This window comes from Episyrphus balteatus, chromosome 2 (genome assembly GCF_945859705.1).
Source record: "Episyrphus balteatus chromosome 2, idEpiBalt1.1, whole genome shotgun sequence".
NCBI lineage: Eukaryota > Metazoa > Arthropoda > Insecta > Diptera > Syrphidae > Episyrphus > Episyrphus balteatus.
The window spans coordinates 50,166,773-50,193,804 of record NC_079135.1 but is presented as its reverse complement, the minus strand read 5'-3'; the positions used below and the strand labels follow the sequence as shown (position 1 = coordinate 50,193,804).

General features: G+C 29.7%; 3 protein-coding genes across 4 annotated transcripts in view; 2 read left to right on the top strand and 1 right to left on the bottom strand.

Annotated features, from left to right (window-relative positions):
- Window positions 1-27,032, bottom strand: part of LOC129908397 (G-protein coupled receptor dmsr-1-like) — a 200,698-nt gene that overhangs the window by 170,971 nt on the left and 2,695 nt on the right. The gene's annotated exons all lie outside the window — the stretch shown is intronic.
- Window positions 7,217-8,386, top strand: LOC129908400 (uncharacterized). Its single transcript, XM_055984858.1, has 2 exons — window positions 7,217-7,348; window positions 7,511-8,386. Exons 1-2 carry the CDS (start codon window positions 7,282-7,284, stop codon window positions 8,353-8,355), a joined length of 912 nt encoding a protein of 303 aa, XP_055840833.1. The 5' UTR covers window positions 7,217-7,281; the 3' UTR covers window positions 8,356-8,386.
- LOC129908399 (uncharacterized) lies at window positions 11,524-23,620 on the top strand. 2 transcript variants are annotated; one of them, XM_055984856.1, is made up of 4 exons: window positions 11,524-11,904; window positions 15,353-15,652; window positions 22,877-23,018; window positions 23,084-23,620. In XM_055984856.1, the coding sequence occupies exons 1-4, from the start codon at window positions 11,781-11,783 to the stop codon at window positions 23,544-23,546; spliced, it is 1,029 nt and encodes a 342-aa protein (XP_055840831.1). In that variant the 5' UTR covers window positions 11,524-11,780; the 3' UTR covers window positions 23,547-23,620. The 2 variants fall into 2 exon arrangements, with proteins under 2 accessions (XP_055840831.1, XP_055840832.1); XM_055984857.1 differs by lacking the exons at window positions 22,877-23,018; window positions 23,084-23,620 and adding an exon at window positions 16,624-16,659 and having other exon boundaries at window positions 11,532-11,904; window positions 15,353-16,170.

The following is a 27,032-nucleotide window of genomic DNA, read 5'->3' as shown; positions in this document are numbered from 1 at the left end:
AGGACAGACATTTTTTCACCATAATTGAGATGTGACTTTTCAAAAGGAAATAAATAATAGTAAACTTGAAAATAATGCATACTTAGCTTGAAGAAAGTGAAAAATGATTTTATTTCATTTTGGAATGTTTCTCTTCAATTGAAAAAAAATGCACGACTTGGTCGCACGAACTTGCTCTTAGAGTTCAAGTTGCTTAAATTTTTAAGACTTTTTATATAGAAATTTGGGAAATGTAAGTATATAAAAACAAAAAAAAAAAAAATAAGGAAATAAATAAAAAAAAAAAAAAACAAATTAAAAAAATAAAATTTATTTTTCAAAAAAATAAAACAACATCTGAAATCAAATCTCCCCACAAAACGTTGAAGCCACCCGCTAAATTTGTTCCACTTAGTTATCTATAACATTAACGTTGCGAAATTTCAATTCGCTAACTTAAGCGCAAGAGGATGCTGGTAACAGTTCAATTTTTAGGTTTTGTAGGTATTCTTATAATTTTTTTTTTTTGAAATGTAAATATTCTATCCAAGTTTTACTTGTGTTTACAAAACATATCAAAAAATTTTTTTTTTTAATGTGAGCAATAATTAATAAGCAAAAAGTGTAAATAAAAAGTCTGTGTATTTAAGTCTTTAAATTTACTTGGAAGTCATCCCAGAAATTATTATTTCGATATTTTTTCAGAATAAGTACCTACCTACAACAACACACGAATTGTATTTTTCCACATAAATACAATTCTTCAATATCGATCAGCACCCATTTCTGTATAAGATATTGTGCTGAAAATTCAACAGTTGTATGATAACAAACCAATATGGGCCAAACTATAGGGTAGCCCAAAGACTTTTAGAATATTTTATTCCCATAGGTACAAACGTGGACCACTTTAATGTAGGTGCTGTTCAGGCGAAAGTATCAAAACAGTGAAAAAACATAAATCCGTTTTTCTACCTTCAACACTCACAAAAACTAAAAATCCCTTTTCCTTGGAAAAATAAAAAAAAAAATACATTACTGAGCACTTTAACATTTTTTTTTTCATCAGATGCTAAGTGAGTGATGATAATGACATGGTTTTAGAGTTTCACAGATATGTAATGGCAAAAGAATAATTTCATGTCCTCAATTTTCGAATATTTTTATCGATATCTCGATAACGATGCAATACGCAATAAATTGTAATTAACATAAATTGTATAGGATAGGGAAGAAATTCATTTTTCTTCAATCGAACTGGACAGACTGAGGACAGACATTTTGTTTTTATTAAACAATTTTTAAAAATAAACAGACTTATGTACACATATTTTTGTTTTTTAATATTGAAAAGCATAAACAATAATAAATATCTAGGTACATTAATTGTAATATATTAGTAAAAGCAGCAGTTTCAATGTCTCATAAATTACTTAAGTTTGTTAATTTTGTATTAAATCAATTTAATTATTGTATATTGTATATTGCGTATTCAACAAAAAATTGCATTCATGATATCTCCCTTTTTCATTTTCCTTATATACCTATATTCTGCCTTTGTGTCTTACTCTTTTTATCTCCAAGAAAGTTATCCCTCATCATTCCACAATATTATTTATTATATTTTTTCAAGGTCTCATCATTAAGTTGTGGTATTTTTCACCTTAAGTATGTAATTAAACGCGAAATGAATAAATTATCCTCCAGCTTTTAAGCTGTGTTCGTATTCAAAACCTTGAAGCACGTTCAACGCTCATAAGAAAAAAAAAATTAAAAAAAAAATCATTTATTTTGAATGCAAGAAAGCATCATACCTACCCTACTCCCCTGTCCAGATAATAACCATTGTAAGTTGGTTAGAGTGTTTTTCTTTTAACTTAAGAGTTTCTCCAATCTCCACGTTATGATTCAATGTAAAAGGACTTACCTTTAAAAGAAAAGAAAAAAGAAATTTATGAAAATTATTAAAAAGGATGAATAGAAGACTTAATTAATATATTTTTGTTTTTTAGTAAATAGTTTATTTAGTAATTATACTCATTTACAACATGTTTTATAAAATACACACATTTTTTTTCAATAAAAGTCTTTATGTACCTATAAAATATCATTAGAAAAAAAAGCTTAAAACAAGGAAGAGTTTTGATAACATTTGCATACACATCTACCAGTTATTGAAAAATGTTTTAGTTTTGCGTTATACCTTGGTGAAATAGGTCTGCGTCCAGTCCATAGGTATGAATATGAAAAAGACATTTCGAAAATCGTATAGTAATCAAATAATTTGTTTAATTTCAACAAATTTCTTCTAACCATACTAACAATAGGCACTTAAATATGTACACTGAGGGAAAAGCCACCATAAAACAACATAAAATCAATGAAAACCACATTGATTTAACTATTATTCGAAATGATTTTGCGTTGAAGATGAAGATTTTAAAATCAACGTGGAAAAAAAGTTAATTGTTGATGGTTTCGTATCTTAAAGTCACATAAATCAAAGTAGTTCATCTTTGAAACAAAGACGTTTCAACTTCAATTTATTTTTTCCCTCAGTGTATACACATATAATTTTATATAAATAAAAAATAAACTTTTGAAAAAAGTTTTTTTTTTTTTTGAAAAATCAAATTTATTTTAAATTTTGTTTTTATATGTTTGTTATTAATTGCTACAAAATGATTTAATTTTATTTATTTTTTTCAAAAAATTAGAGCTCTAATGAATCTGTTTTTTTTTTTTTTCTAAAAACGCATCTTAAATAAAAGGAATCAATTGCATACTTGTTTTGGACTGTTCCGCTGTTAACAAAGAAACATGTTAAAATACTAAAATTTTCGACTTTCCATGTTTATCTGTTTTCGTCGTTTACTTTGGAACATATTCAAAAGAATTTTTTTTTACTTCTGATCTTAATAACTAATGAAGGATGAATTCCACTGCCATGGAGATCAAAGATTTTTGTATACATTCATTTTTCATTAAATTAACTCAGTCAGAAGTTATTCCAGGTCAAAGATAAATTTGTTCTTAATTTAACCGTTTTCTTTACAATTGAAAATTTTTTTTTGAAACGGCCTAGTGTAAATATACCGAAATTTTGTTCAAAACTCAAAGATCTCAACAAAAGCAATCCAACTTTGATCTTTATTTCATTAAAAAATAAAATACATATCGTCGGCACAAAGCCAAAACCGCGAATCTGCATTTTTGGACATTTTCACTTTAATGCGTCATTTAACTTGTTATCGGTCCCTCTATCCCTTCTTCGACCCCAATCATCCATCTGTTGACTAAAAGCCTAAAATATAAATTTCCGTAGAACGAGTTCCCATAAGATTGCGTGCATTTCCAAAACTTTGAAGCCGTTTTTCTCAAAACTACAATTTTGCAGATTCGTGGTTTTGGCGTTGTGCCCACGATATTTATTGAACGACGAATTCTTACCGTACAATGTGTAAGAAAAAAAACTATTCTCTATAAGTGAAAAAAGTCCCAGCTGAACTAATTGAATTTATGGGATCTACCCCATTTTGCTACTTGGGCGCAGTTCGTATAGATTCCTATTTCTTAATGAGCTCTAACCAGCTGTTAACTTTTAAATTAACAAACAAACTTTTCTGCTACTCAAGAACTTTCTTGGCAAACAACGCAGCGTGAACTTTAAGAAAACAAAAAGGAAAAACAATGAACCAAATTTATTATTTTTTGTTGACTGTTGACGTCAGTTGCGAATAGATAAATAGCTCTGAATGCGAAGTATAAAAAATATTCGTTGGATCATGGTCAAGAAGTGGGTGGATGCAGTTAATAGTTGCATGATTACTCCATGCAATCTGGTTGAAGGGTGAAAGTATAAATACTACTGAGTTTTCATAATAAGAAAGAAACCCTTCATAAAAACCAATTAAAATATCCAATTGCAAATGTCCTTCAAAAATAAGACAAACTCAATCAAAAGATAACATTTCAATTCCTAATTCAAATTTAATGAAATCATTCTGACTCATATTCTATAAAAAAAAAACTCTCAACCATCCTCTCTTCATTTAAATCAACTTAAACAAAAAAATTTATTTAAAATTTAAATACAAAACTAACCAAATTAAATTTTATACAATTTACTAAGCTAACGGTTTACAGTTTACATCATCATACCTTCCTTCTCCCTTTTTATCTTCTCAATCTTATTTTGAAATAACCTTAAGATTATTTCAGCAGAAATTTACCCTTCAGGGCACTTAAATGAAATTATGTAAGTTTAATTTACGCCTCACTTGGAGATTGGTTCTTTATGACTTCTTTTGCCGGTCGGCTGCGAGGATGTTTCTACATTTTGTGATGCTACCGCAATTATACATATATTAAAATATTATTTTCATCAAAACAAAAAATTAAAGAAAAACAAAAATTATACCGAAAAAGACAATTTTCTAATTTTTAACTTAACTTATTTCGACACGATGAATTAAATGAACAGCAGTTAGGAATAATTATAGCGTCATGAACATCCTTTTTATTTTGATGATGTTGACTCATTTCATTGTGTTTGTGTAATACAATTTTATTTATATTCTTTTTTATCTGTGTTTGTCAATTTGTCAGTGAAATTTTGTTTTTCAAATTATAAATTATAAATTCAAAAAAAGTAAAAGTAAACTTTTCAAACAAAATACTTTTTTGTGTTTATTTGTGTCAGGTTATATTTACGTGGATATTTGAAAGCGGAAGGAAGAATAATTTCCTTATTTTTGAGATACCTTTTCAAGATATGGATGAAAGGATATTATGAAACAGAAAATTGTTTCATTATTTTTTACATTGAAGTAGAATCAAGGCATTTAAGATTTAAAAAAAAAAAGAAAATAACCTAAGCACACTTGCACGAAACTCATTTATTTAAATAATCACTAATTTATTTTAATATTTTTGAGCAAATAGCACAAATTTTAAATACCTAGAAAAACTTTAATTAGGTAGGTTACTAAAATAAATAAAATGCATGATTGATTTACATAGGTAAAACTAACAACTATGTCAAAGCTTATTATGTATATGTACCTATGTATTGTATGCATACATATGAATATATATACGTTTTTGTAAATATGTAGGTATACCTACATGTAATTTTGAGAGACAATTTTGAGAGAAAATGGTATCTAGTTTACTAAAAAAGCCGCTAGTGAAAGATTGCAAAAACATTAGGGTGGGTCAAAAAAAAATAGAAATTCGTTTTTTTTCGATTTTGTACTCCGAAAAATCGATTGCAAGACACCTCTAGAATATACACAACAAATATGAGCTTCGCAATTTTCCATTTTTACATCAAGCTTCTACTAAAAAAAAAATCATTTTTTTATTAATTGACTTTTTAGCAAATTTCTTTACATATTCTTGTAGGAAATTGAACGCTCTACAAAAAAGACCAAGTACACTTTTTTAGTTTATCTAACCGTTTAATAGATATTTGAGGTTCAAAAATTGAGAAAATCTTTAATAATTCGTTTTTTGTTCTTAATTTTGTAAAAAATTGAAAAATTATAATAATAAAACGCGCTAGACATATTCCTCTAGGAAATTGATTGCTCTATTTGATTTGAAGAAAATTTTATTTGAAGAAAATCAAGAAAATAACACGCTAATTTCCGACTTATAATCTGAATTTGTATGTATCTCTCCACTGGGCTGCTGTGTCAAAGATTTCTAATATGATAGGAAATATACGTGCAACGTGCATGTTATATTTTTAATGTCATAAGGCATTTTTGTTGGCAGAAAGTGCATAAAATAACTGCAATTTCCATAAAGTGGCACAACTGCCCCAATTGAATTCAGCAAGTCCCAACTCCCAAGCAAAATGCAGTGCAATTTTGAAAATAATAAAAATTTAGATGATGCAAAAATTGTGATTAGATAGTAAGATTTAGTGTTTTGATTATGACTTTAATATCATTGTTCGACAAACAAAAAGTCGAGAGCAAGAACTTTGCTTTGTGATTTTGTTTTAATTTATTGTTCTGAATTCAGAAGTCACAAATTGTCATTTGCTAACCTCTAAGATTTTGAAATATAAATTTCTATTTGCAATAATTTTTGAAAACAAATAATTTTGAAAAGAAATAAATATATTTTATACAATAAAATACGAGTATGACTTTTTGACATTCAAAAATTAGTTTTCTAAAAAAATACACGTTGGTAAAATTCCACTTCAAAAGTACCGAAAAATAACGTTTTCTATTACCAGTTAATATTCAAGTATTTCAAAAACGTGACGGTCCAATGCAATTTTCACTTCGGGAAAATCCTTTAGAAAAGTATGGTTTAGTTCAAGCTCTATTTTGTAACTTTATAGGTATTATTTTCTTTTAGAGGATTCAAATAATTTTGATAAGTTCAGTTTTATGAAGAAAACGAAATTGTAGTTAAAGGATGCTCTTACTTAAAGTTTTGTATAAACCTAGATAACTGTTGCTTTTGTCGGCGTCGAAAGATCTTTTTAGTTCTAAGGCGATTTCATGCATCGAAGATAGACTTTCTGATCTAGCAGTTATAGGTATCTATAGGTAGAAAAAAAACTTCTTTTAAATTCGAATTTACTAAAAGTAGACTTGACTTTTAAGAAAAAGTTCTTGCAGAGTTTTATGAAATAAAAACTTAAAACTTTGCACATTTTTTAATGGAAACTTTATTAAAAAAATATATATGTACCTACATATATATCTTATGTTTTTGACAATTGGTTTAAATTTCTTAATTTCATGGCTTGAAACGCAGAAATGCATTAAAAATTTGGAATTGAATTTCTTGGTGGCTAATATTTCTTCGACTTACAATTTGAAATCATTCACGCCTCGCCACTGGTGTCTATAAAATTTCTATATAAACATTAGATTTTTAGAATTTATTTCCATTTTTTATTGAAAAACATAACTAAAATCAAGAGCTCTGAAGAAGACTGTAAACACAGTCGAAACGTCGGAGTAAAAGGTAGAAATAATGTTAACAATACCTCAAGCCTACTTAGAATTGAATTTATTATGTTCATATTTCTTTTTTCCCAAATTCAATAAATGTTTTTCATTAAAAATGTTGTCCGCGTATAGAAATTATTTCAGATTGAAATTAGATCAAGCATAATACCCTACAATCATTAATTGATTAATTTTTTTTACTTTTACTTGCAACCCACAACTGATAACAAATTTATGTACTATTTAAGCTTAAGATTATTGAAAACGAAGATCAGTTCAAGTATTCATTTTCACATCTGAGGTTCAAATTGTATCGCTTAACATGAATTGTCGTCTTATCGGTTCAATATTATTCTTTATTATATTGGGTCTACTAAGAAATGTATATGGTAAAGCAAATGAATACTTATTCAATAAACATATGTACCTAATTAATAAAATTTAAATGGCCATATCACTCAAAAATATTTTTTTTTATTTTGAAAATTTAAACAATAAGATTTTTGAATGTGTTTATCGCACTCAAACTCAATCTTCATCTTTTATTTCAGGATTTTCCAGTTATAAATGGGTTTCTCTAAAATCTGGGGATTCACTCCCTGAAAATATCGTTTCTATTCCACGTTCAGAAGACAGATACGTTGGAAGAGCTAGACATTTTGATGAAATTCTTCCAGCCGAAATCACTTCTAACGGAATGGCATTCATATCATCGTGCCACAAGGAAATACATAAAGAAAAGTTCGAGATTCTTACAACAACAGACGAATGTGATTGGAAACCATACAACGATTATCAAAATTTAGAAGAAACCATTCTACGTGTTGGAACCGCTTGGAATGGTGAACCCATTCATGTTGGACAATCAGGCGAGCGTTCTAATACTTACCATATTGCTTCGATTTATTTAACTAAAAATGAACCATATACATGGACAACGGATCAAAATGATTATTATTACTCTCCAAATTGGCACTATCTGAGTTGTAATGTCAAAAACAAGTGGATTGATACTTCGGCAAGGAATTTACCAAACAACTCAGTTTCTGGTGGAAAATCTGAAGATGATTATGAAATTTATGTTGCTCGATTAAAAAGGGGTTGTGATGTTGTTACGGGGCAAGCAATTCCTGATATTGGAACAGCAACAGCATTTTTAAACGATAATCGTCCTATTGAGGCTGCTTATTGTCAAGTTCTTGTTGGTGAACCAAACGAATATGCTTGGGTTTCAGCTAGTGATGGAGAAATTCCTGATTATGCTGTTTCCCATGGGCAAAATGGACCCGAATTGTCGTATGTTGCGAGATTCAATAAGACTATAGGTCATTTGACACATTATGAAGGCCTTTATCAGAAATTGGATTACGAAATTTTGGTAATGAATCAGTTGTGATGATAATAATTATAATTATCAAAAAAAATTATTTAAAGTCTTTTATTTGCATTAAACGAGTATGTAATTAGAAAGATATTTGCGGGTATAAGGGCATTGCTGAAGATAAATATGAAATTCAGAATTATTAACGAAAAATTTTGACATAAACGATATACTTATACAAATTGGTTAAAATGATATAAATATTTAACGATGAAATTAAGACCTTAAAAAGTATTTTAGGTGGAAGGGAAGATTCCCATCCCTTACAAACTTGCCTTTGCCATGGGAAGTACCAATTAAATTAGTGTATTTATTTTTTCATGTAAGAGGGTGTTGTATTTTGGGTGTGTACAAAATGTGGGTTTAAATTAAAAACTAAGTAATAAGAATGGTACCCTATTAAGATTAAGGAACTATCTTACATTAGAGACATCAAGTGTATAGGTGCATGTTTGAAAAGGTGTTTTCTTTCAGTAAAAAAAGAATTGGTGGAGGAGGTGTAAAAATGTTATATTTGAAGCATAAGGTGAGTTTTTTCGAGGAGGGAGTAAATTCTGTAATAAGCCCCAAAAAGTCAATAATTCGTTAAGAACTCAAGTCTACAAACAAAAAACAAAGTGTATCTTTTTTGAGTAAAGAAAACAAAATAGGTACCTACCTCCGAAAAAAATTTCAGTTCAAAATCTCTGCATGTCCTTTGCTCGAAAGAAAAACACCCTTTGATCTAAAATAATTGTATGCATTGATCTTTGAAATGTAACTTTATAACTAAATTTCAATTGGCTACCTACCATTTTAACCTAATTTTTAGCCGTACTTAATTGTGTAAACAATCTTTCACCTTTTCAACGGCTACAACATTTTTTTAATGGTAATGTATTAGAAGAATTATTATAAAATGTGATTGATCAAAAAAACTGATGGAATTCATGCATTTGTGGCAGCAATGTGAAAAAAACTTACAATTATACAGTTAAAATAATTTGTTAAATTAATAGGCTTTTTTTGCTCGTTGGTACCAATAACTTCCTAGTTACCTTAGATATGATAAAAACTATTACCATTCTTCAATCCCCTTTGGACGCGCATATTTTTAAAAAAGTTAGCCACCTACGTTAATATAGATTTTTTTTATACCACAGGTGTTTGAAATTTTTCATAAAATATTTGTTTTAATTTTGCATCGAAAACGAATTTTAATATTTTTTCAAAGAAAAAGTGCAATAGCTGAGAAAATTTTTAAATGCTCATGGTTTTTAGTCAATTAATGAAGAAAATTATATAAAAAAAAAATGTATTAAATTCATTCATTCGTGGTTGTAGTGAACGAAAAATTAGGATGATGAAATTAAATATACCTACACTAATTTCAGGCTAATCCATTTTTTACCGGACACCCTGTATACATATTTGAATATAAGCCATTTGCATTTGTAAAAATCCATTTAAAATAGTATTAAATCTTTTTTTTTTTGCTGAATAATTCAGCAGTACATACTTAAATAATTTAAATAACAACTTATTATTAATTTTATATACATAGGCCCATATAAGGTTATATAGGTTTGTAAAGATTCAAGACGAATATCAATATTTAGGTAGCTAAAGATTTAAATTAAACTACAATTACCTTCAAATTAAATACGGGGACTCCCCCTTTACTTTAAAATAATTCTCTAGATCTGTTTTTCTTTTGTTTGTATTGAGCTCAGGAGCGTAGGTACATTGGTACATACCATTACACCATACGGGATACCATTGTCAAATACCGCGAGATAGGGGCCCACGAGAAATTATATATGGGGAAGAAACTTGTTAACATAAACAAAATGACGAAGCAAAATATATAATATTCACTCAGGTTAATAATTTTACATAAGATACTTATAACTTATCTAATGGACATATGAATCAACAGGAACCTAAGAAATACCTTACCTTAATTGGCTAGCAAACAAGTTCTATTTCAATTGAACCATTTTGTTATCTCCAACAAGCTTTTTCATGTCCTTACTTACTTTGTGAACAAAAAAAAATTAATCTAAAAGTTGTAGCTAGTTAAATGGTAATTTGTTACTCAAAAATTCATTTTGTACCTCCTTAATTTTGTATTCCACGCACATAAAAGAATTTTTAATAAGAATTAAAAAAAAAATAAAGTTTAGTTTGAAATAGAAAACCATCTCTTTCAAAGGTTTTGAACTCCAAACATTTTTTTTTTTGTAAAATTAAGAGAAAATGAACATACGCCACTGATTGATTAGCACTTTTTGTACAATCGTATGAAATATTACAAAAATGTATTGAATATAGAAGTCAAAAAGATGTTGTGTGTTTTCTGTACTATTTTCATTATAATTTTTTGGCTGAAGTACAGGGTATACACTCAAATACTTTTGACTTGTGCTATTAACTTCTCAGTAGTAATTTATAACATAGAAAATCTTAAGACAAATTTAAATAAAATACCCGATAAAATAACCTTTCAAACCGAACCATTGGATATTATCAATATACCCTAAAATTCCTTCCTTCCTATAAATTGATACTTACGTATGTCGGTGTGTTCTTTGCCACTCACTTTGTTTATATCCAATTCGTATCTTCTTTTATTGTGCACATTATTCGAATAATATCAAATCTCACACTTCGTGTGGTCACTCCACATTTTGTTTATCCTAATTAAGTGCCCACTATGCAAATTTCTTTCAATATCAAACTATCTTTTTTTATCTTTAAAGTCAGTCCAGGCTGTACTCCAAACATAGAGGACGTGTTTTTTATTTATTCATAAACATTGAAGTTGTTAATACTAGTTTGAATCGAATCGCCTTATTTGACAGAATTGTGTTTGGTACTCAAGTCTGAAAACATCTGGATGTGCATTGAGTCTTAGCTCTTCCAAAAATCAGAACTATTTAATTTATCACACAGTCTTCTTCCACAGAAACGATAATATTACTGGAACAGTTGTGTAACTATATAATGTGGCAAACAGATTATAAATTATTGGAGCCGAAAATCAAAATTGAGTCTCTCTCCATTTCAAATATTGAAAGTGATGTTTTATAGCTGTTTTTCACCCACTTTCGAATTACAAAATGATTGTTTAACTTCTATCTTAAACACCTTATCAAGCAAAATCACAAAATCGTGCTTAATATTTTTGAATTTTTTTCAATACCACGGCATAGTCCATTCAATGCGCAATACAGCATTAGGTTGCATACAATTCTTCTGAAGCTATGACAGATTGAAAAAATTATATTGATTTTTGATTATACCATTTTTAATTGATTAAAATTGTTTATTTTTTTGTAATGTTAACTGATAACAAATGTATACAAATACTATTTAAGCTTAAGAACACTTGAAATAAATATTAGTTGAAGTTTACATTTACAAATCTGAAGTTGAAATCATCTCAGATCTCGCTTAAGATGAATTGCCATCTCATCAGTGCAATACTTTGCTTGATAAACATAGCACTGTTAAGTTGTGTGTGCGGTAAGGCCATTCAGGAGAGTTTGCAATCTGAAGAGTTAAATAAAACACAATCAAAAGGTATGAAATAGTATATTAATAAAATTGAGCAATGAAAAAATAATTTCCCAAATCAAGTTTGCAAAACGGCTTTTTATTTAAGTTTTGAAAACAATTATTTCAATGTCTATCAATGAGTTTATAAAGATATAGTTTATTCAAGTTAAATTGGCGACTTTGCATCAAAAGGGAGACAAGTCCAAATTTAACTTTTTGTGTGTAAAAAAAACTTAGCAAATATTTATTTCACGGATGTTTTAATTGACATGCTATTACATTATTTTAAGTTTGGATCTACATAAATAAAAATTATGGACCTTCTCCCCTTTAGATTCATTGAATTGATTAAACTCGTTCTCAAAACTTAATACTTAACCAATACCTATCATCTCCGTTCTTTTGAAGATTTATTTTCTGCTGATGAGTATTTTTTTAAAGTGATTTAAATGATTAAATCACTACATTATTTGTTTGCAAACAATTATTATGAAATAATGTTTTCCTAAATTTAGCATGCCATTTGTGTAGTGATAATATATAGCGACTGACTATCCCAAAATCCACAAAAAGACTGTTTTTTCTTTGTTTTTCAAATTATTGCACAAAATAGAAAAAAATATTTTTTTTTTTTCAAAAACTCATGCTTGATTTTTGTGGAATATTTATTCCAGATTTATTCAAAACACTAGTTAATTTTTTGAAGTTATACTTCTTATGGGAGGGTGGGTATGAAAATTTACTTTTTGACAAGAATGTCAAAGGGATTATGACGCGATCACCCTGGGTAGCAGGGCTGTCGTTTCACCTTTAGAGTAGGCAGTACTTTAGTATTTAAAAATACAGTACGCCGCAGTACGGCAAACATAAAACACACAACACGTTGCAAGTTACATGTTTCATGTGGCAAAATGCATGTGGCAAGTTGTATGTGGCAAGTTGCATGTGGCAAGTTGCATGTGGCAAGTTGTATGTGGCAAGTTGCATGTGGTAATTTCCATGTGGCAAGTTGCCAGGGTTGCAAAAAGCTCACATTTCAGCTCAGCTCACAGCTCAGCTCAAATTTGAGCTAGCTCACTTTTGAGCTAGGTACCATAGCTCAGGTCATTTGAGCTGAGCTGAAAGTGAGCTGAGCTGAAAGTGAGCGCCCCCAACTTCCAATGCCTATATCTCGGAATATTTGAAGAAAATGAAAAAAAAATTTTTGATGCCAAAAGTTAGCGGGGACTCTAACCTACATTTGGGTACAACTCTCATCCCTGTAGGTACACGCGTTCTCAAACCGGGAGAACTTAAAAGAAAAAAAAAAAATAGGCACGATTCTGATAAAATAGGCATGATGTGGCGGTTTAACATGGAAGGCGATTTTTTAAAAATCTGATAATGTGCAAAGCGTAGGCCCATGACACAAGCTATCATTTAGCATCACTCTCAAAAATTGCTCTCAGGAGGTTTAGCTTCCAGGAGCGTTCAAAGGTTCGGGGATTTTTCGAAAAAAAATTTTACCCCAACTTTCAAAGGCGATTTTCTCGGAATTTTGAAAAAAATCGAAAAACCGGATTATACCACTATCGGGTAGCTGAGAATATAAGCTTTCATATAGCACCACTCCCCTGTCTCTAGATCAAAGCCTTCCAACGATTATATCGCTGAATTTTGAAGAAAATGAAAATAAAATTTTTGATGCCAAAAGGTAGCGGGGACTCTAACCTACATTTGGGTACAACTCCCATCCCTGTAGGTCCACGCGTTCTCAAACCGGGAGAACTTAAAAGTAAAAAAAAAATAGGCACGATTCTGAAAAAATAGGCATGATGTGGCGGTTTAACATGGAAGGCGATTTTTTAAAAATCTGACAATGTGCAAAGCGTAGGCCCATGACACAAGCTATCATTTAGCATCACTCCCAAAAATTGCTATCAAGCGGTTTAGCTTCCAGGAGCGTTCAAAGATACGGGGATTTTTCGAAAAAAAATTTTACCCAATTTTTCAAAGGCGATTTTCTCGGAATTTTGAAAAAAATCGAAAAACCGGATTATACCACTATCGGCTAGCTGAGAATATAAGCTTTCATATGGCACCACTCCCCTGTCTCTAGATAAAAGCGTTCCAACGCCTATATCGCGGAATTTTGAAGAAAATGAAAATAAAATTTTTGATGCCAAAAGGTAGCGGGGACTCTAACCTACATTTGGGTACAACTCCCATCCCTGTAGGTCCACGCGTTCTCAAACCGGGAGAACTTAAAAGTAAAAAAAAAATAGGCACGATTCTGAAAAAATAGGCATGATGTGGCGGTTTAACATGGAAGGCGATTTTTTAAAAATCTGACAATGTGCAAAGCGTAGGCCCATGACACAAGCTATCATTTAGCATCACTCCCAAAAATTGCTATCAAGCGGTTTAGCTTCCAGGAGCGTTCAAAGATACGGGGATTTTTCGAAAAAAAATTTTACCCAAACTTTCAAAGGCGATTTTCTCGGAATTTTGAAAAAAATCGAAAAATCGGATTGTACCGGAATTTTTTTGTATGATAAAAAAAGAAATATTTTACTAAAAAAATAGAAATATATTTACTATTAAAAAAACCAAGAGAAAAGATCACGAAAAATTTTATCTGTTTTATTTATAAAAATATCCATGTGTTAAAATTTGAGCTGAGCTGTGAGCTCAGCTCACTTTTGAGCTTTGCAGCAACCCTGCAAGTTGCATATTGCTACTACTAGTGCTGAAGCACACACAATTCTCATAAAATTACCATATCGCACATTTTATGCGCAATTCGTTTACTTTCGTTAAGCATATACCGTACGTTCTGAACCGCACAACATGAGTAAATTTCACAGAATAAATTGAAAACTACATGGACGCAAGGAGGATCAAAGAATTAATTTATTGTTCACTTGATAAAAATGTAAAAACAAAGTGTGGATTAATTAATTTAATAATAGAAATTAAAAATATCAAATGAAATTCATTTACAAAATACTGAATGAGAAGTATAACTTCAGTCGCGTGTACATGTGTACACACACTCTTTTTTTTGTGCGGTTGCTGAGATATTGTTCGTTAAATACAAAAAAAAAACCTTAAACCTTAAATTGAACTTAAACCGAACTTAAAAAAAAAAAAAGAAAATTTTAGCTGAATGAACAAGTTTTACGATCAAAATAGTCCAAGTTTTCAAGCCAAAAAAAACCGGAAAATTTCGAAACAAATTTTCCTTTCGGTGTTCAATAGGGTTGAGCCGAACATGTAGCTTGAAAAAAATTGTCATTTTATTAACTCAAAACTAAAAAGTTCGAGTATTAAAACCATCTTTTTAAAATTTCAGTGCGACTATTTTTAAGAGAAATACCTACAGTCACTTGAAAAACCTTAAAAAATTTAGACATTTTTTGCTAGTGTATTTTGCTTACTTTTTTATTAGGCATCTCAATATTTTTCTAAAAACTAAATTTTTATCTTTCAGGATATAAATGGGTGTCTCTAAAATCTGGGGATATACTGCCTGAAAATATCGTTCTTATTCAACATTCGGGAAACAGATACGTTGGAAGAGCTAGACATTTTGATGAAATTCTTCCAGCCGAAATCACCGCTGACGGATCGGCATTCATATCATCTTGCCACAAGGAAATACAAAAAGATCAATTTGAAATACTTACAACATCAGATGGATGTGAATGGAAATCATACAATTCGTATGGTGACTTAGAAGAAACTATACTACGTGTTGGAAATGCTTGGAATGGTGAACCCATTTACATCGGTAAATCCAGTAATTATGAAAACATTTACCATACTGTTTCAATGTATTTAAAAAGAGAGGAACGTTATACGTGGACCGATAATCAAAATTATTATTATTACTCTCCAAATTGGCAATATCTGAGTTGTAACGTCAAAAACAAATGGATTGATACTTCGGCAAAAAATTTACCAAATAACTCAGTTTCTGGTGGAAAATCTGAAGATGAGTATGACATTTATGTTGCTCGAGTGAAAAGAGGCTGTGATATTGTTACGGGACAAGCAATTCCAGATATTGGAACAGCAACAGCATTTTTAAACGATAATCGTCTTATTGAGTCTGCTTATTGTCAAGTTCTTGTTGGTGAGCCAGGAGAATATACTTGGGTTTCAGCTAGTGATGGAGAAATTCCAGATTATGCTGTTGCTCATGGAAAAAAGGGACTTGAAGTGTCATATGTTGCACGATTCAATAGGACTATAGGGCATTTGACACATTCAGAAGCACTTGAGCACGAATTGGATTACGAGATTTTGGTAATGAATCAATAATTGTAAAGAGAATCATTATAATAGTCAATAAAATAATGTTGTTAATAATGAAGTTGTAAAACTGTTCTCTGAATACGAACAAACTGAATTTAATACATACATACAAATTTTAATCTACAAAATAAAATACAGAAGTTTATTTTAAATGCTTTCACTATTAAGATTCCATGGCTGGCCATTCGAAAGGTCATAACAAAAATTAGCTGTCTAATATTGATTTTTTCTGTCCCTGCATTTTGCGTTTTGAAGTATTTTTTAGAAATTCTTAAATTTCTAGAACGTATAGTATAGGTAGGTAATTAAATGTACAAAAAATTGAAAGCTCACAATAATTCGGTTCGTGAATTTTATTTTTTATTAACGGGAAAAAAATTGTTTTGCCCCAAGTTTTTTGCCGTTTTTAACCGTTTTTTATTTTTATCTTTTTTTCTTTAACAGATAAATGAATCAAATTCATAACATTTTCGTACAGACATCAGCAGAGTTAATACGACGACATGTTTGACCTGAAACAATAGTCTTTCAGGTGGTATAAAATTTATTATAGAATCTTTGTCTTGAGTTATACCTATGTCTGAAAAATTGAAGAACGAATACATAAAATGTTTTGAAAAATGCCTAGATATTTGTACATTTTTCAAACCGTTAATTCGGCAAGCAAAATCAAACAAAAAATATTTTTTCCTAAAAGAAATTATTGGAAAATGCGGTCTAAATTATTGGGCCAAAAGTCCAAAATCGAGTTTGGGCAGTGGGCACTGTAGTTTCAGTTAAACTTGTGTTTCAGTATTTTATTGATTAACTCTTTTATATTATACCGTTTTTAGTCTACTTCATATAGTTTAAACCAGGTTTTGGGAGCCAAATAATTTATTTTATCCCATTTTCCTTATTGTACAATATTCAGTGTATTTGTAATAACGGTAAATTTCTGAATTTTAAACCTTAATGTAATCCACAATATAGATAACCACAAAGCTAAATTCACCTAAAAAAAATTGTATTATAGGTTACATCTATTTGCTATCAGTTTTTATTATTGTTAATATTTGTTTTTTTATTTGCATTTGACATAATATTTATGTGACTGACAGTAAATATGTAAGGCCTTAATCTTAAGCTTAAGTACTTTACTTTAAGATTTATTAGGTATCTTATAAATTTTTAACAAGAAAGTTGACAAAAAAATAATTTTTAAATCATTTTTTGTTTCACAAAAAAATTAAGTGGAGACTTTTTCTTCACAGGCGGCTCCAAATATTTCAATTTTGCGCGTATTCGTTTTGTGTGACTCGCTGTTTTCGCATTATCTATCATTGCAATGTAATGTTTGGTTTCGAGTTAAATTTTTTGTTTGCTATAGGTAGGTACAAGGGCGGATCCAGGATTTTTTTCTGGGGAGGGGGGCAAAAGGGACGGATTGGCAAAAAAATCACCAATAACAGTTAGAAATAAAGTGAAGTATCTTACGATTGACTGACAAGCAGCGAATTTTAACGACGCACAGTGCGGTATTTTATTTTGGTCTAAAACCTGGCCAAAAATATTTGGGCACATTATTCACATGAAATAGGTACCAAATGAAAAAAAAGTTATTCGGAAGGAAAAATTTTCATTTTCTTGGTACAGTAAAAGCCACTTAAGTGCTCACCCACTTACCTCCCGATTAACCGGGAGAAAAAAAAATATAAAAAATCATTAAATGCACGTATAATCCTGTGCTATATTTTTTTCTTAAAGTTAGTAATTTATTCTTTATTTTATTTTTTTACTTATGTTGTTTCATTAAATAGTTTTTGAGAAATTAAGTTTTAAAGATGAAATTTAGAAAAAAAAAAATGTTTTCGTTTTTTAATTGATTTTGTATACAATTTTGCAATAATAGGACATTTTTATACCATTATTTAATGACCTGGTAGTTTTTAGTCAAATACTAAAGACTACATTCTAATAAATATTAAAGTTCCTAAGAATAAAAAAAAAACTGATACATACTTTTTTGCCGGGAAACCCAGTTTTTTTTATTATTTGCATTTAAATTTTTTATATTTCAAAAATTTTGTGTTCAAATTGAAGGTCTATTTAAGCCAAATTTGGCCAAGTTATGAGTATTTTAATATTTCGCTTACGAACGTTTTAGTCCAGGGTTCAAAACTTTAAATCGTTCTCCCCACAATTTTTTCAAAGCCGGTTCACCTCATAACTTCAAAACTACTGCACCGATTCTTTTGAAATTTGGAATACTATTTCTTTCCACGTTCTTAAGGTATCCCTGGAGAAATTTTTCAAAAACATAATATTTATAAAAATCTATAAGTAAGGGTCGAGTTTGAGGAGCTTTTTTTTAAAGGGGTCTTTATTTTCCGGGGTGCAATCTTGGGCAAACTCTTGAAATGCAAGATTATTTTAAATATCCGGCAGTTCAATAATATAAAGGTTATGCGTTGTTGTGGCGTGTTTAGGTTTCCCAACATTTTCGGGGCCGATTATAGTATTTTGAGGAAAAACCGTAAAAAAATATAGTACTTTTGAAACAAATATAGTATTTATAAGAAAATAAAGAAGTTTTTGAATTGTAATGTTTGTAAAACCTGTATTTTTTGCACTTCTTGCATTATTCAAAAGTTTTTTGTAGACAAACAGTTATCATATAAGGGTTTTCACATTCAATATTTAAATTTTCGCCGTTTTGAGTTCATGATTGAAAAAATTCTTTTTGTGAACGGCTTAGTAGCAGAAATTGAAAATAGGAGTGATATCTTAAAAAACATTTAGGAGGTGTTTTAATTGCGTTAAAATTAAGGTTAAAATGTTAACCTTGGTTAAATTTTTTCGCTAGCGTGATAAATAAAATAGGTTTAAATGTATCCTCCTGTAGAGAAGGCTAAAATTTTAAGGATGATGAAAACTTTAACTTTAACTCAATCGACACACGGCCTTAGTAGGCTAGTTTAAGGCGATTTCAGATACATGGACAATAAAAAGCATTAAAGCTCAACCAACATAAGGAATATTTTTGTTATTGACTTCGTTCACTTTATTAAAATATAGTATTTTTGCGTACTATACAGGGTGTCCCAAAAGTAATGGATCAAACGAAATATGCTAATTGGGGAACTTAAGGGCTCTCAGAATATGGTAACTTGTTCATTCCAAATCCTTACGGATTTCGAGTTAATGCAATTCTTGTGAAATATCGAAAAATCTCTACTTGGCAACAGTATTTTGCTTCCTGCGCCCATTATTGATTTTTGTTTTTTAAAATTCTTTTACGAAAACATTGCCAAATAATTAGGAACAATTAATTAATCAAAATATTTTTTATTCCATACGCCATTTCGCTGCAAATTAACTAACAGTTTCCAATTTTATAAAAAATCTATTTCTAACTTTTATTTGAGAGCAACACCGCAAAAAAAATTTGTACGGTGTGAGAATGGTTTATTATTTTAAAAATTTGCCCTGTTATTGTAGATTTCAAAAAAGTATAAAAGTTACCAAAGTTGCAGTTAGATCGCAATATTACAATTTGAACTCAACAAAACAGGGTTTTTCAGAACAAAAAACAACCAAAAATAAACACATTTTCTCGAACTGTTATTTGTTTATTTTTCTTTGAACAAAAGCTTCTATTTTTGTTTGTATTTTTGCTCTTAAAAACCCTGTTTTGTTGAGTTCAAATTGTAATATTTTGCGATCTAACTGCAACTTTGGTAACTTTTATACTTTTTTGAAAACTACAATAACAGGGCAAATTTTTAAAATAATAAACCATTCTCACACCGTACAAATTTTTTTTGCGGTGTTGCTCTCAAATAAAAGTTAGAAATAGATTTTTTATAAAATTGGAAACTGTTAGTTAATTTGCAGCGAAATGGCGTATGGAATAAAAAATATTTTGATTAATTAATTGTTCCTAATTATTTGGCAATGTTTTCGTAAAAGAATTTTAAAAAACAAAAATCAATAATGGGCGCAGGAAGCAAAATACTGTTGCCAAGTAGGGATTTTTCGAAATTTCACAAGAATTGCATTAACTCGAAATCCGTAAGGATTTGGGATGAACAAGTTACCAAATTCTGAGAGCCCTTAAGTTCCCCAATTAGCATATTTGGTTTGATCCATTACTTCTGGGACACCCTGTATATTACCTTAACAGTATATCATACGTAAAACCCAAATACAGTACAATACTATATATTATAGTACGGTTGGGAACCCTAGCCGTGTTACACTATTTTAAAAACACGAATGTTAAAAAAAAAAAAAACAACGAAAAAAGGGCACATTTTATAAGTGTGTAGGTACTTCAACCCCTCCGTATGAAAAAATAGAGTTGCATATACAGTTAAATTTTATTTTAGAATACTATTCATACCTTGATTGTCGATGTCCATATCAAAATTTTTCACCAAAATCACTTTTTTGAAGTTTAAAAAAGAACACTTAGAAAATTCACTTTTTTTTTAAATCGAAAAAAATTCGTGTTTACCCAACAAATAGTGGTTTTTACTTGCTCTATAGGGCAAGTATTGGTTTCGTGTCAAAAAAAAAATTTGAGGTTTTAATCAAAACTAACATTACGATGATGGAGAAGTCCGAAAAAGTGGATTTCGTCATGACGTCCGTCGGTCTGTGCGTCTGTGCGTCGTCAAAAAAAAGCTGTACATGAAACTGCAGCCTAAACAGGTGGACGGATTTTCTTGAAATTTGGTACAGATGATTTTTTCGTAATTTCCAAGGTTTGTTTTTTTTGTTTTTTAATATCTCGCTTAGAACATATACCTCCCATATTGCAATTTTCTCGAAAACGGCTCTAACGATTTTGATTAAATTTGACCCACGTAATACTGTACGTAAATCTAGCAAAACTGCATTTTTAGTTTTTCTCAAAAAATACGTATAGTGAAAATATGATATTAAAATTTTTTTTACATCTCTGATGTCGGCTCTTCCCGTGCATCGTTAATGAGTTATTGCAATTTTCTCGAAAACGACTCTAACGATTTTGCTTAAATTTAACACACGTAATGTTGTACGTAAATCTAACATAATTGCGTTTTTTAGTTTTTCTCAAAAAATACGGATAATGGAAATATGATATTAACTTTTTTTAAATCGCTGATGTCGGCTCTTTTCTGTACAGCGTGATTGAGTTGCTACAACTTTCTCGAAAACGGCTTTAACGATTAAGATTAAATTTTACATACATAATGCTGTAAGTGATTTTAATATAATTGCGTATTTTGTTTTTCTTAAAAAATACGGGTAACGGAAATATGGCGTAAGAAATTATAAAAAAAAAAATACACAGAAATTATAAAAAAATAAAATGCACGACTGGGGTCGCACGTACTTGATCTTGCAGTTAAAAGCACTTTTATGTTAGTCTACTTGTAGATTTTAAAAGCTGGATCTAAATTTAAAAAAAATTGATATTGGGGAAGAGCCGACATTTAGGGCAAAATTTTGTTAAATGAAAAAAAATTTGTTTTTTGTTATTTGACTTTTTTGAGAAAAATAAAAATGCAGTTTTATTGCCACTGCTTTAAATATTACGTATACAAAGTTTAATCAAAATCATTAGAGCCGTTTTCGAGAAATTCGTAATATCGTATTTTTTTGTATGGGAGCTATACGTTCTAAACGAGATATAAAAAAAACAAAAACAAAACCAACTTTCAGAATTCCATAAAAATCATCTATACCAAATTTGAAGAAAATCCATCCACCCGTTTAGGCTGTGGAAATGTGTACAGATGGACGCACAGACGCACAGACGCACAGACGCACGGACGGAATTGCGGGACCCACTTTTTCGGAATTCTCCATCATCGTAATGTTGGTTTTGATTAAAACCTCAATTTTTTTTTTCGACACGAAACCAATACTTGCCCTATAGAGCAAGTAAAAAATTACCTACACATTTTTGCATTTCTTATGAAATTCCTTAAGAAATCAAATTATAACTTATTCAAAATATTTTTCAAAAAAAGCTTTGACATAAAAGGTACTTTTATCATAAGAGCAAGTACGTGCGACCCCAGTCGTGCATTTTATTTTATTTGTGATGTGGAGCTTTTCATGAGAAAGGGATGCAACAAACAATATAATTCGCATTTCCAGCCAGAAATAGACAAAAGTTCAACTCAAGTTGTTCTTTCTGTTTTTATTCATATATTTTAACAACTCTTATAATTTGATTTGCTTTAAGTATTCATTTATGTAAAACATATTTGGTCACCCTGTCGATAAATTTTAAGGAGATAATAGATAAGTATTGTTGGAACGTACAGTTTACCTATATATCAATAGTGAAATGTGAAACACAACCGTTCTAACCGAAATTACTTATCTTGCGATAAGAAAAATGTTAAAATGATAATTCTATCAATTTTTGGGGATATCTATAGTTTTGAAAAAGTCTACTGACTCAATTCATGCCAGTGCCAATCAAACATTTGAATGAAAAAAAGAAATAAACAAACAATGAATTTTCATTCAAAGTGATAAATGAAACGTTTACGCTACATAAAAATAGTGATTTACATAATTATTTTGAGTAAACTTCACTATACAGCTGGTGAGATGAATATTTTTTTATATTTTGTCTTGTTGTGAATTTTATTTTTTGTGATATCTACGAGTATCTGCAAAAGTGCCAATAATTTTCTTCTATTTTTGTTTATAGCCAAAGCAATTAAAGGAAAATTGTTAAAAATTCAAAAAGAAAATATGAGTTTGGTCGAGGCTAATGCCTCCGAAGGAAGAAGGAAGAAAAAACTTGATGTCGTCAACGCGATTCTATTTCTGATTAAAAAATTCGAAAAAACGTGAATATTATTTCTATTGTTGTATTTTATCGAATTGATGTAATTATTTAATAATTTTTTATCAGTTTCAGTGGTTACACCGGTAAGGAAGAAAACAATAAAGAACAACCAGATACCGAATCTTTAGAAGAATCCAATGACGCAGACAAAGCATTTCTACTGTCTATTCTACCTGATTTTAAAAACCTCGACGATGATGAAAAACTTGAGTTTCGATTACATACGCTTCAGTTTTTTAAAAATATTCGCAATGGAAATAAACAACAATTAGTTGAACCTCATCCTCAACCATACTTTGGAATGCAATCCCCAAATCATCCAATGCTGTCGCAATATTTTTTGAATTATCATTCACAACAATCAATGTTTCCATCTGGAAATATACCCTCATATGCTGGGAATCAACATCCATTATTTACACCAACAGCCCAAGACCAAAGTTATCTATTTGGAAGACAAGAACCAATTTTTTGTGATAGTCTATCAAAACCAAAACATTTGGATGATTATTTGTTAGATTTGAAATAGAATTCCAAATAAATGAAGGCAAGAAGTTAAATTTAATGTAAGAAGTAAAATAAATTATAAAAACATACAACATAGATATATTTAAATTTGTTGAAAAATCAATTTGGTCGACGCGACTGACGGTTTTACTCAGTGCACAGGTGCACACTCTTTGTCTTGATAAAATACTAGCAAGACAGATTCATTGCAATTATTACCAACGATTAATAAAGGTTTATGCAAGTTTTTTTCGCTATCCTTATAAAAGGTTTTGATTTCCAAAGTTTTTAAGTTTTTAAAGATCAAAGTCATGAATACCAATTATTAAAAACGAAATTTTGTGGAACACATTTTTTATTTTATGATTCATTGCACAAAACATCGTTGGGAAAAAAACAGGCCAAGTTATTTAACATATGTAGTTTTTTAAAATTCTAATTTTGTAAAAAGAAGATTAATTTTATTTCAAAAACATTTTTCGAAAGCAGGTTAGTGAAATTTCTTTAAAAAAAACAACATTTTTTAAACCGCTCTAACCGTTTCTAATTTCTTTTTTTCTACCTAACAAAAAAATTTTGAAATAATTTTTCGAATGTAGCTCAGAATCGTTAGGTAGTAGTTTTTTTGCATTAAGGCTAGGCGCACACATGCGATTTTAGTCGCGCGATTATTCAGTCGCAAAAATGGATCACAAGGATTTCAATGACTGTGAACACACATGCTTCTCGCGATTAAAAATTTGAAAATTGTGTCTACAGTCATTGAAATTCTTGTCATCTAATTTGCGACTGAATAATCGCGCGTTCGAAATCGCATGTGTGCGCCTAGCCTAAGATTTAGCCATACAGATCCAGTAGTAGATACATTTTTTTTTTTTTGTAATTAGCACTCCTAAACTAGCAATGTCTGGATTTTATATTAGTTTCAAGTTGAGAATAAAAGCAACACGATAAGTTTTTAATGCATTTCCTTCTTAATTATAAAGAATTCAAATTGTATTCCCTTTGTTTTCAAGTTTTTCATTCAGAAGCCATTAGCTTTTTTATAGGTGCTCGTATACATTCAATTTCATACGTCTGATGATTTCGATATAGAGAATATAATAAAAGGTTTTGCTGCCTTTCATCTCAACTAGCTAAAGCTATAGAATATAAAAGGTTTTATTCATTTTTTTGTTTGAGTTTCATCCTTGATGTTTGTGAATTCTGACTGGGAGGAAACCCACTTTTATAGGCAATGGTCTGTGAACAATGTTTTTAGCTACAAAAAATTTGTTTGCATTGTTTTGGAGGATGCTGTGGGTAGTTAGTTTTGGGTCGTTTGTAAACACACGTTTTGAGTTTTGATTCTTTTTTTTTCGTGAATATTGGTCTTTCTTTTATGGGATTATTCGGTTTTATATGAAGTAGATAATTTTATAAAGGATTGAAAAACTTCAAAGTTACTTTGTGATAAGAGTTCAAGGTTCATACAAAAATTAATAAGGATTTGTTGAGTTGAATAAAATCAATCTCCAAGTTCAAGCTTGTTTACAGTGTACAATGCACGTCTGCTACAAAAGTTAAAATATATATTATATTTTTTTTTTTTCCAAATTAGTGGTTTTTTTAACATAAAAACTTATAAAAATAACCTAATAAGACACGTCTTTGTTCTTGCTGTTGTTGAACAAAATAAAAAATAAAAAAGTTTTTGTTTTAAGGGCCAATTTTTCAATAGTCAGTTAAACAGTCAGTTAGTACTTATTCCTAAGGATAGAGAAAAAATCAATTTTTCAACAGGCAGATATAGCTTATTCCCAAGAATAAAACTATCTGCTTCTTTCAGAGACGAATAAAAATTATTCTAAGGAATAATCTCAACAAAAATATTGTGTCAGTTGTCAAAGCTGCTTTGAAAGAATTTTGACAAAAAATACAGAGGAACACAAAAAAACAAAAACAATTATGAATAAAAATGACGTTTAATTTTGAATATTTTTGAATTTGACAATTTTTGTTTTGTTATTCTGTAGAATAAATTATTCTTGATTGAAAAATTCAATGTTGTTATCTGATTGCTTATGAGCCAAATAACTTTGTTCGTCGAACAGTTAACTGACTGTTTATTAGAAGATTGAAAAATTGGCTCTAAATAAAAATATTTATTTCATCTGTAGCAGATTTTAAAAACACATTTAAAAGCAAATGCTTAAATGATTTCTAGTTTTTGTTAAAAAAAATAACAGGATTTTTACTTGCGATATATGTAGGTACTATATTATATCAAGTTATGCATTCGTACAAAAAAAAAAAGTTGAGATAACATTTTTCCATGACATGAGGATGGTAGAGAATGCCAAAAAAGTGGGTCCCGATCTGTCTGTCTGTCTGTCTGTCTGTCTGTCTGTCTGTCTGTCTGTCTGTCTGTCTGTCTGTCTGTCTGTCTGTCTGTCTGTCTGTCTGTCTGTCTGTCTGTCTGTCTGTCTGTCTGTCTGTCTGTCTGTCTGTCTGTCTGTCTGTCTGTCTGTCTGTCTGTCTGTCTGTCTGTCTGTCTGTCTGTCTGTCTGTCTGTCTGTCTGTCTGTATAAGGAGCTACAGCCTTAACGGATGGACCGATTAATCCCAAACTTGGTATGTAGCGTTGTTTGGCGACTTTCCAGAAGGGTTTTTGGAATTAATTTTTTTGGACCAAAAATAACGGTACTTGTCATGTACCGATTTTAGTAAAATTGAAATATCTCAAAAACGGCTCCAACGATTTTGTTTAAAAAATTAAAATCTTAGTTTTAAGACAAGGTCTATTTTCTAATGAAAAAATTTTTTTGGAAAATCATTATTAACGGTACCTGCCATAGAACCGTTTTTTTTTTTTTTTTAATCCGATTATCTCCGAAACTGCTTATTCGATTTCAACCAAACTTTTTGTGAAGAAGCATTTATATAATTTAAATATAAGCCAAAAATAAAATTAAAAAAAAAATAATTTTTATATTTTTTTTTTAAATCAAATTTTCGAAAACGGGACATTAAATTTAATAAATAAAATAAAATAAGTGATTTCTACAAAATGGCGTACCAATTTTATTTTAAAACTTTTTTTCCAAAAAATTATTTATAAGAAATTAGTTTTTTAAAAAACGGATCTAACCATTTTGAAATTTTTTTTTCTAAAAATGCATCTTAACATATCAATCATACTTGTTTTGGAGGGCAATTTGATTTTAGATTTTATATTATTTTTTCTTTAAACGAATTTTTATTTTTTTTTCTGTACCCATATGTATAGTAGGTAGGTACCTACATTTTCTAAATTTCTATATAAAAAGTCTTAAAAATTTAAGCAACTTGAACTCTAAGAACGACCCAGTAGTGCATTTTATTTCTAATTGTTTGTGTGATTTATTAAATAAAGTCATCAACCAAGCCTTCATTTTAAGTATATATTTTATTTTAATTGTAAAAGTCTCGTTAGCATAAAGCAACAAAATGCTAGCTTTTTCATGTTCTCACGAACTCCACCATAGTG

Excerpts from the sequence above, each read along its gene's own strand:
- LOC129908400 (XM_055984858.1), top strand. The coding sequence starts at position 7,282 with ATGAATTGTCGTCTTATCGGTTCAATATTATTCTTTATTATATTGGGT. Across the intron at positions 7,349-7,510 it reads TCTACTAAGAAATGTATATG|GATTTTCCAGTTATAAATGG; the intron begins GTAAAGCAAATG and ends CTTTTATTTCAG.
- LOC129908399 (XM_055984856.1), top strand. The coding sequence starts at position 11,781 with ATGAATTGCCATCTCATCAGTGCAATACTTTGCTTGATAAACATAGCA. Across the intron at positions 11,905-15,352 it reads AAATAAAACACAATCAAAAG|GATATAAATGGGTGTCTCTA; the intron begins GTATGAAATAGT and ends TTTATCTTTCAG. Across the intron at positions 23,019-23,083 it reads ATTAAAAAATTCGAAAAAAC|TTTCAGTGGTTACACCGGTA; the intron begins GTGAATATTATT and ends ATTTTTTATCAG.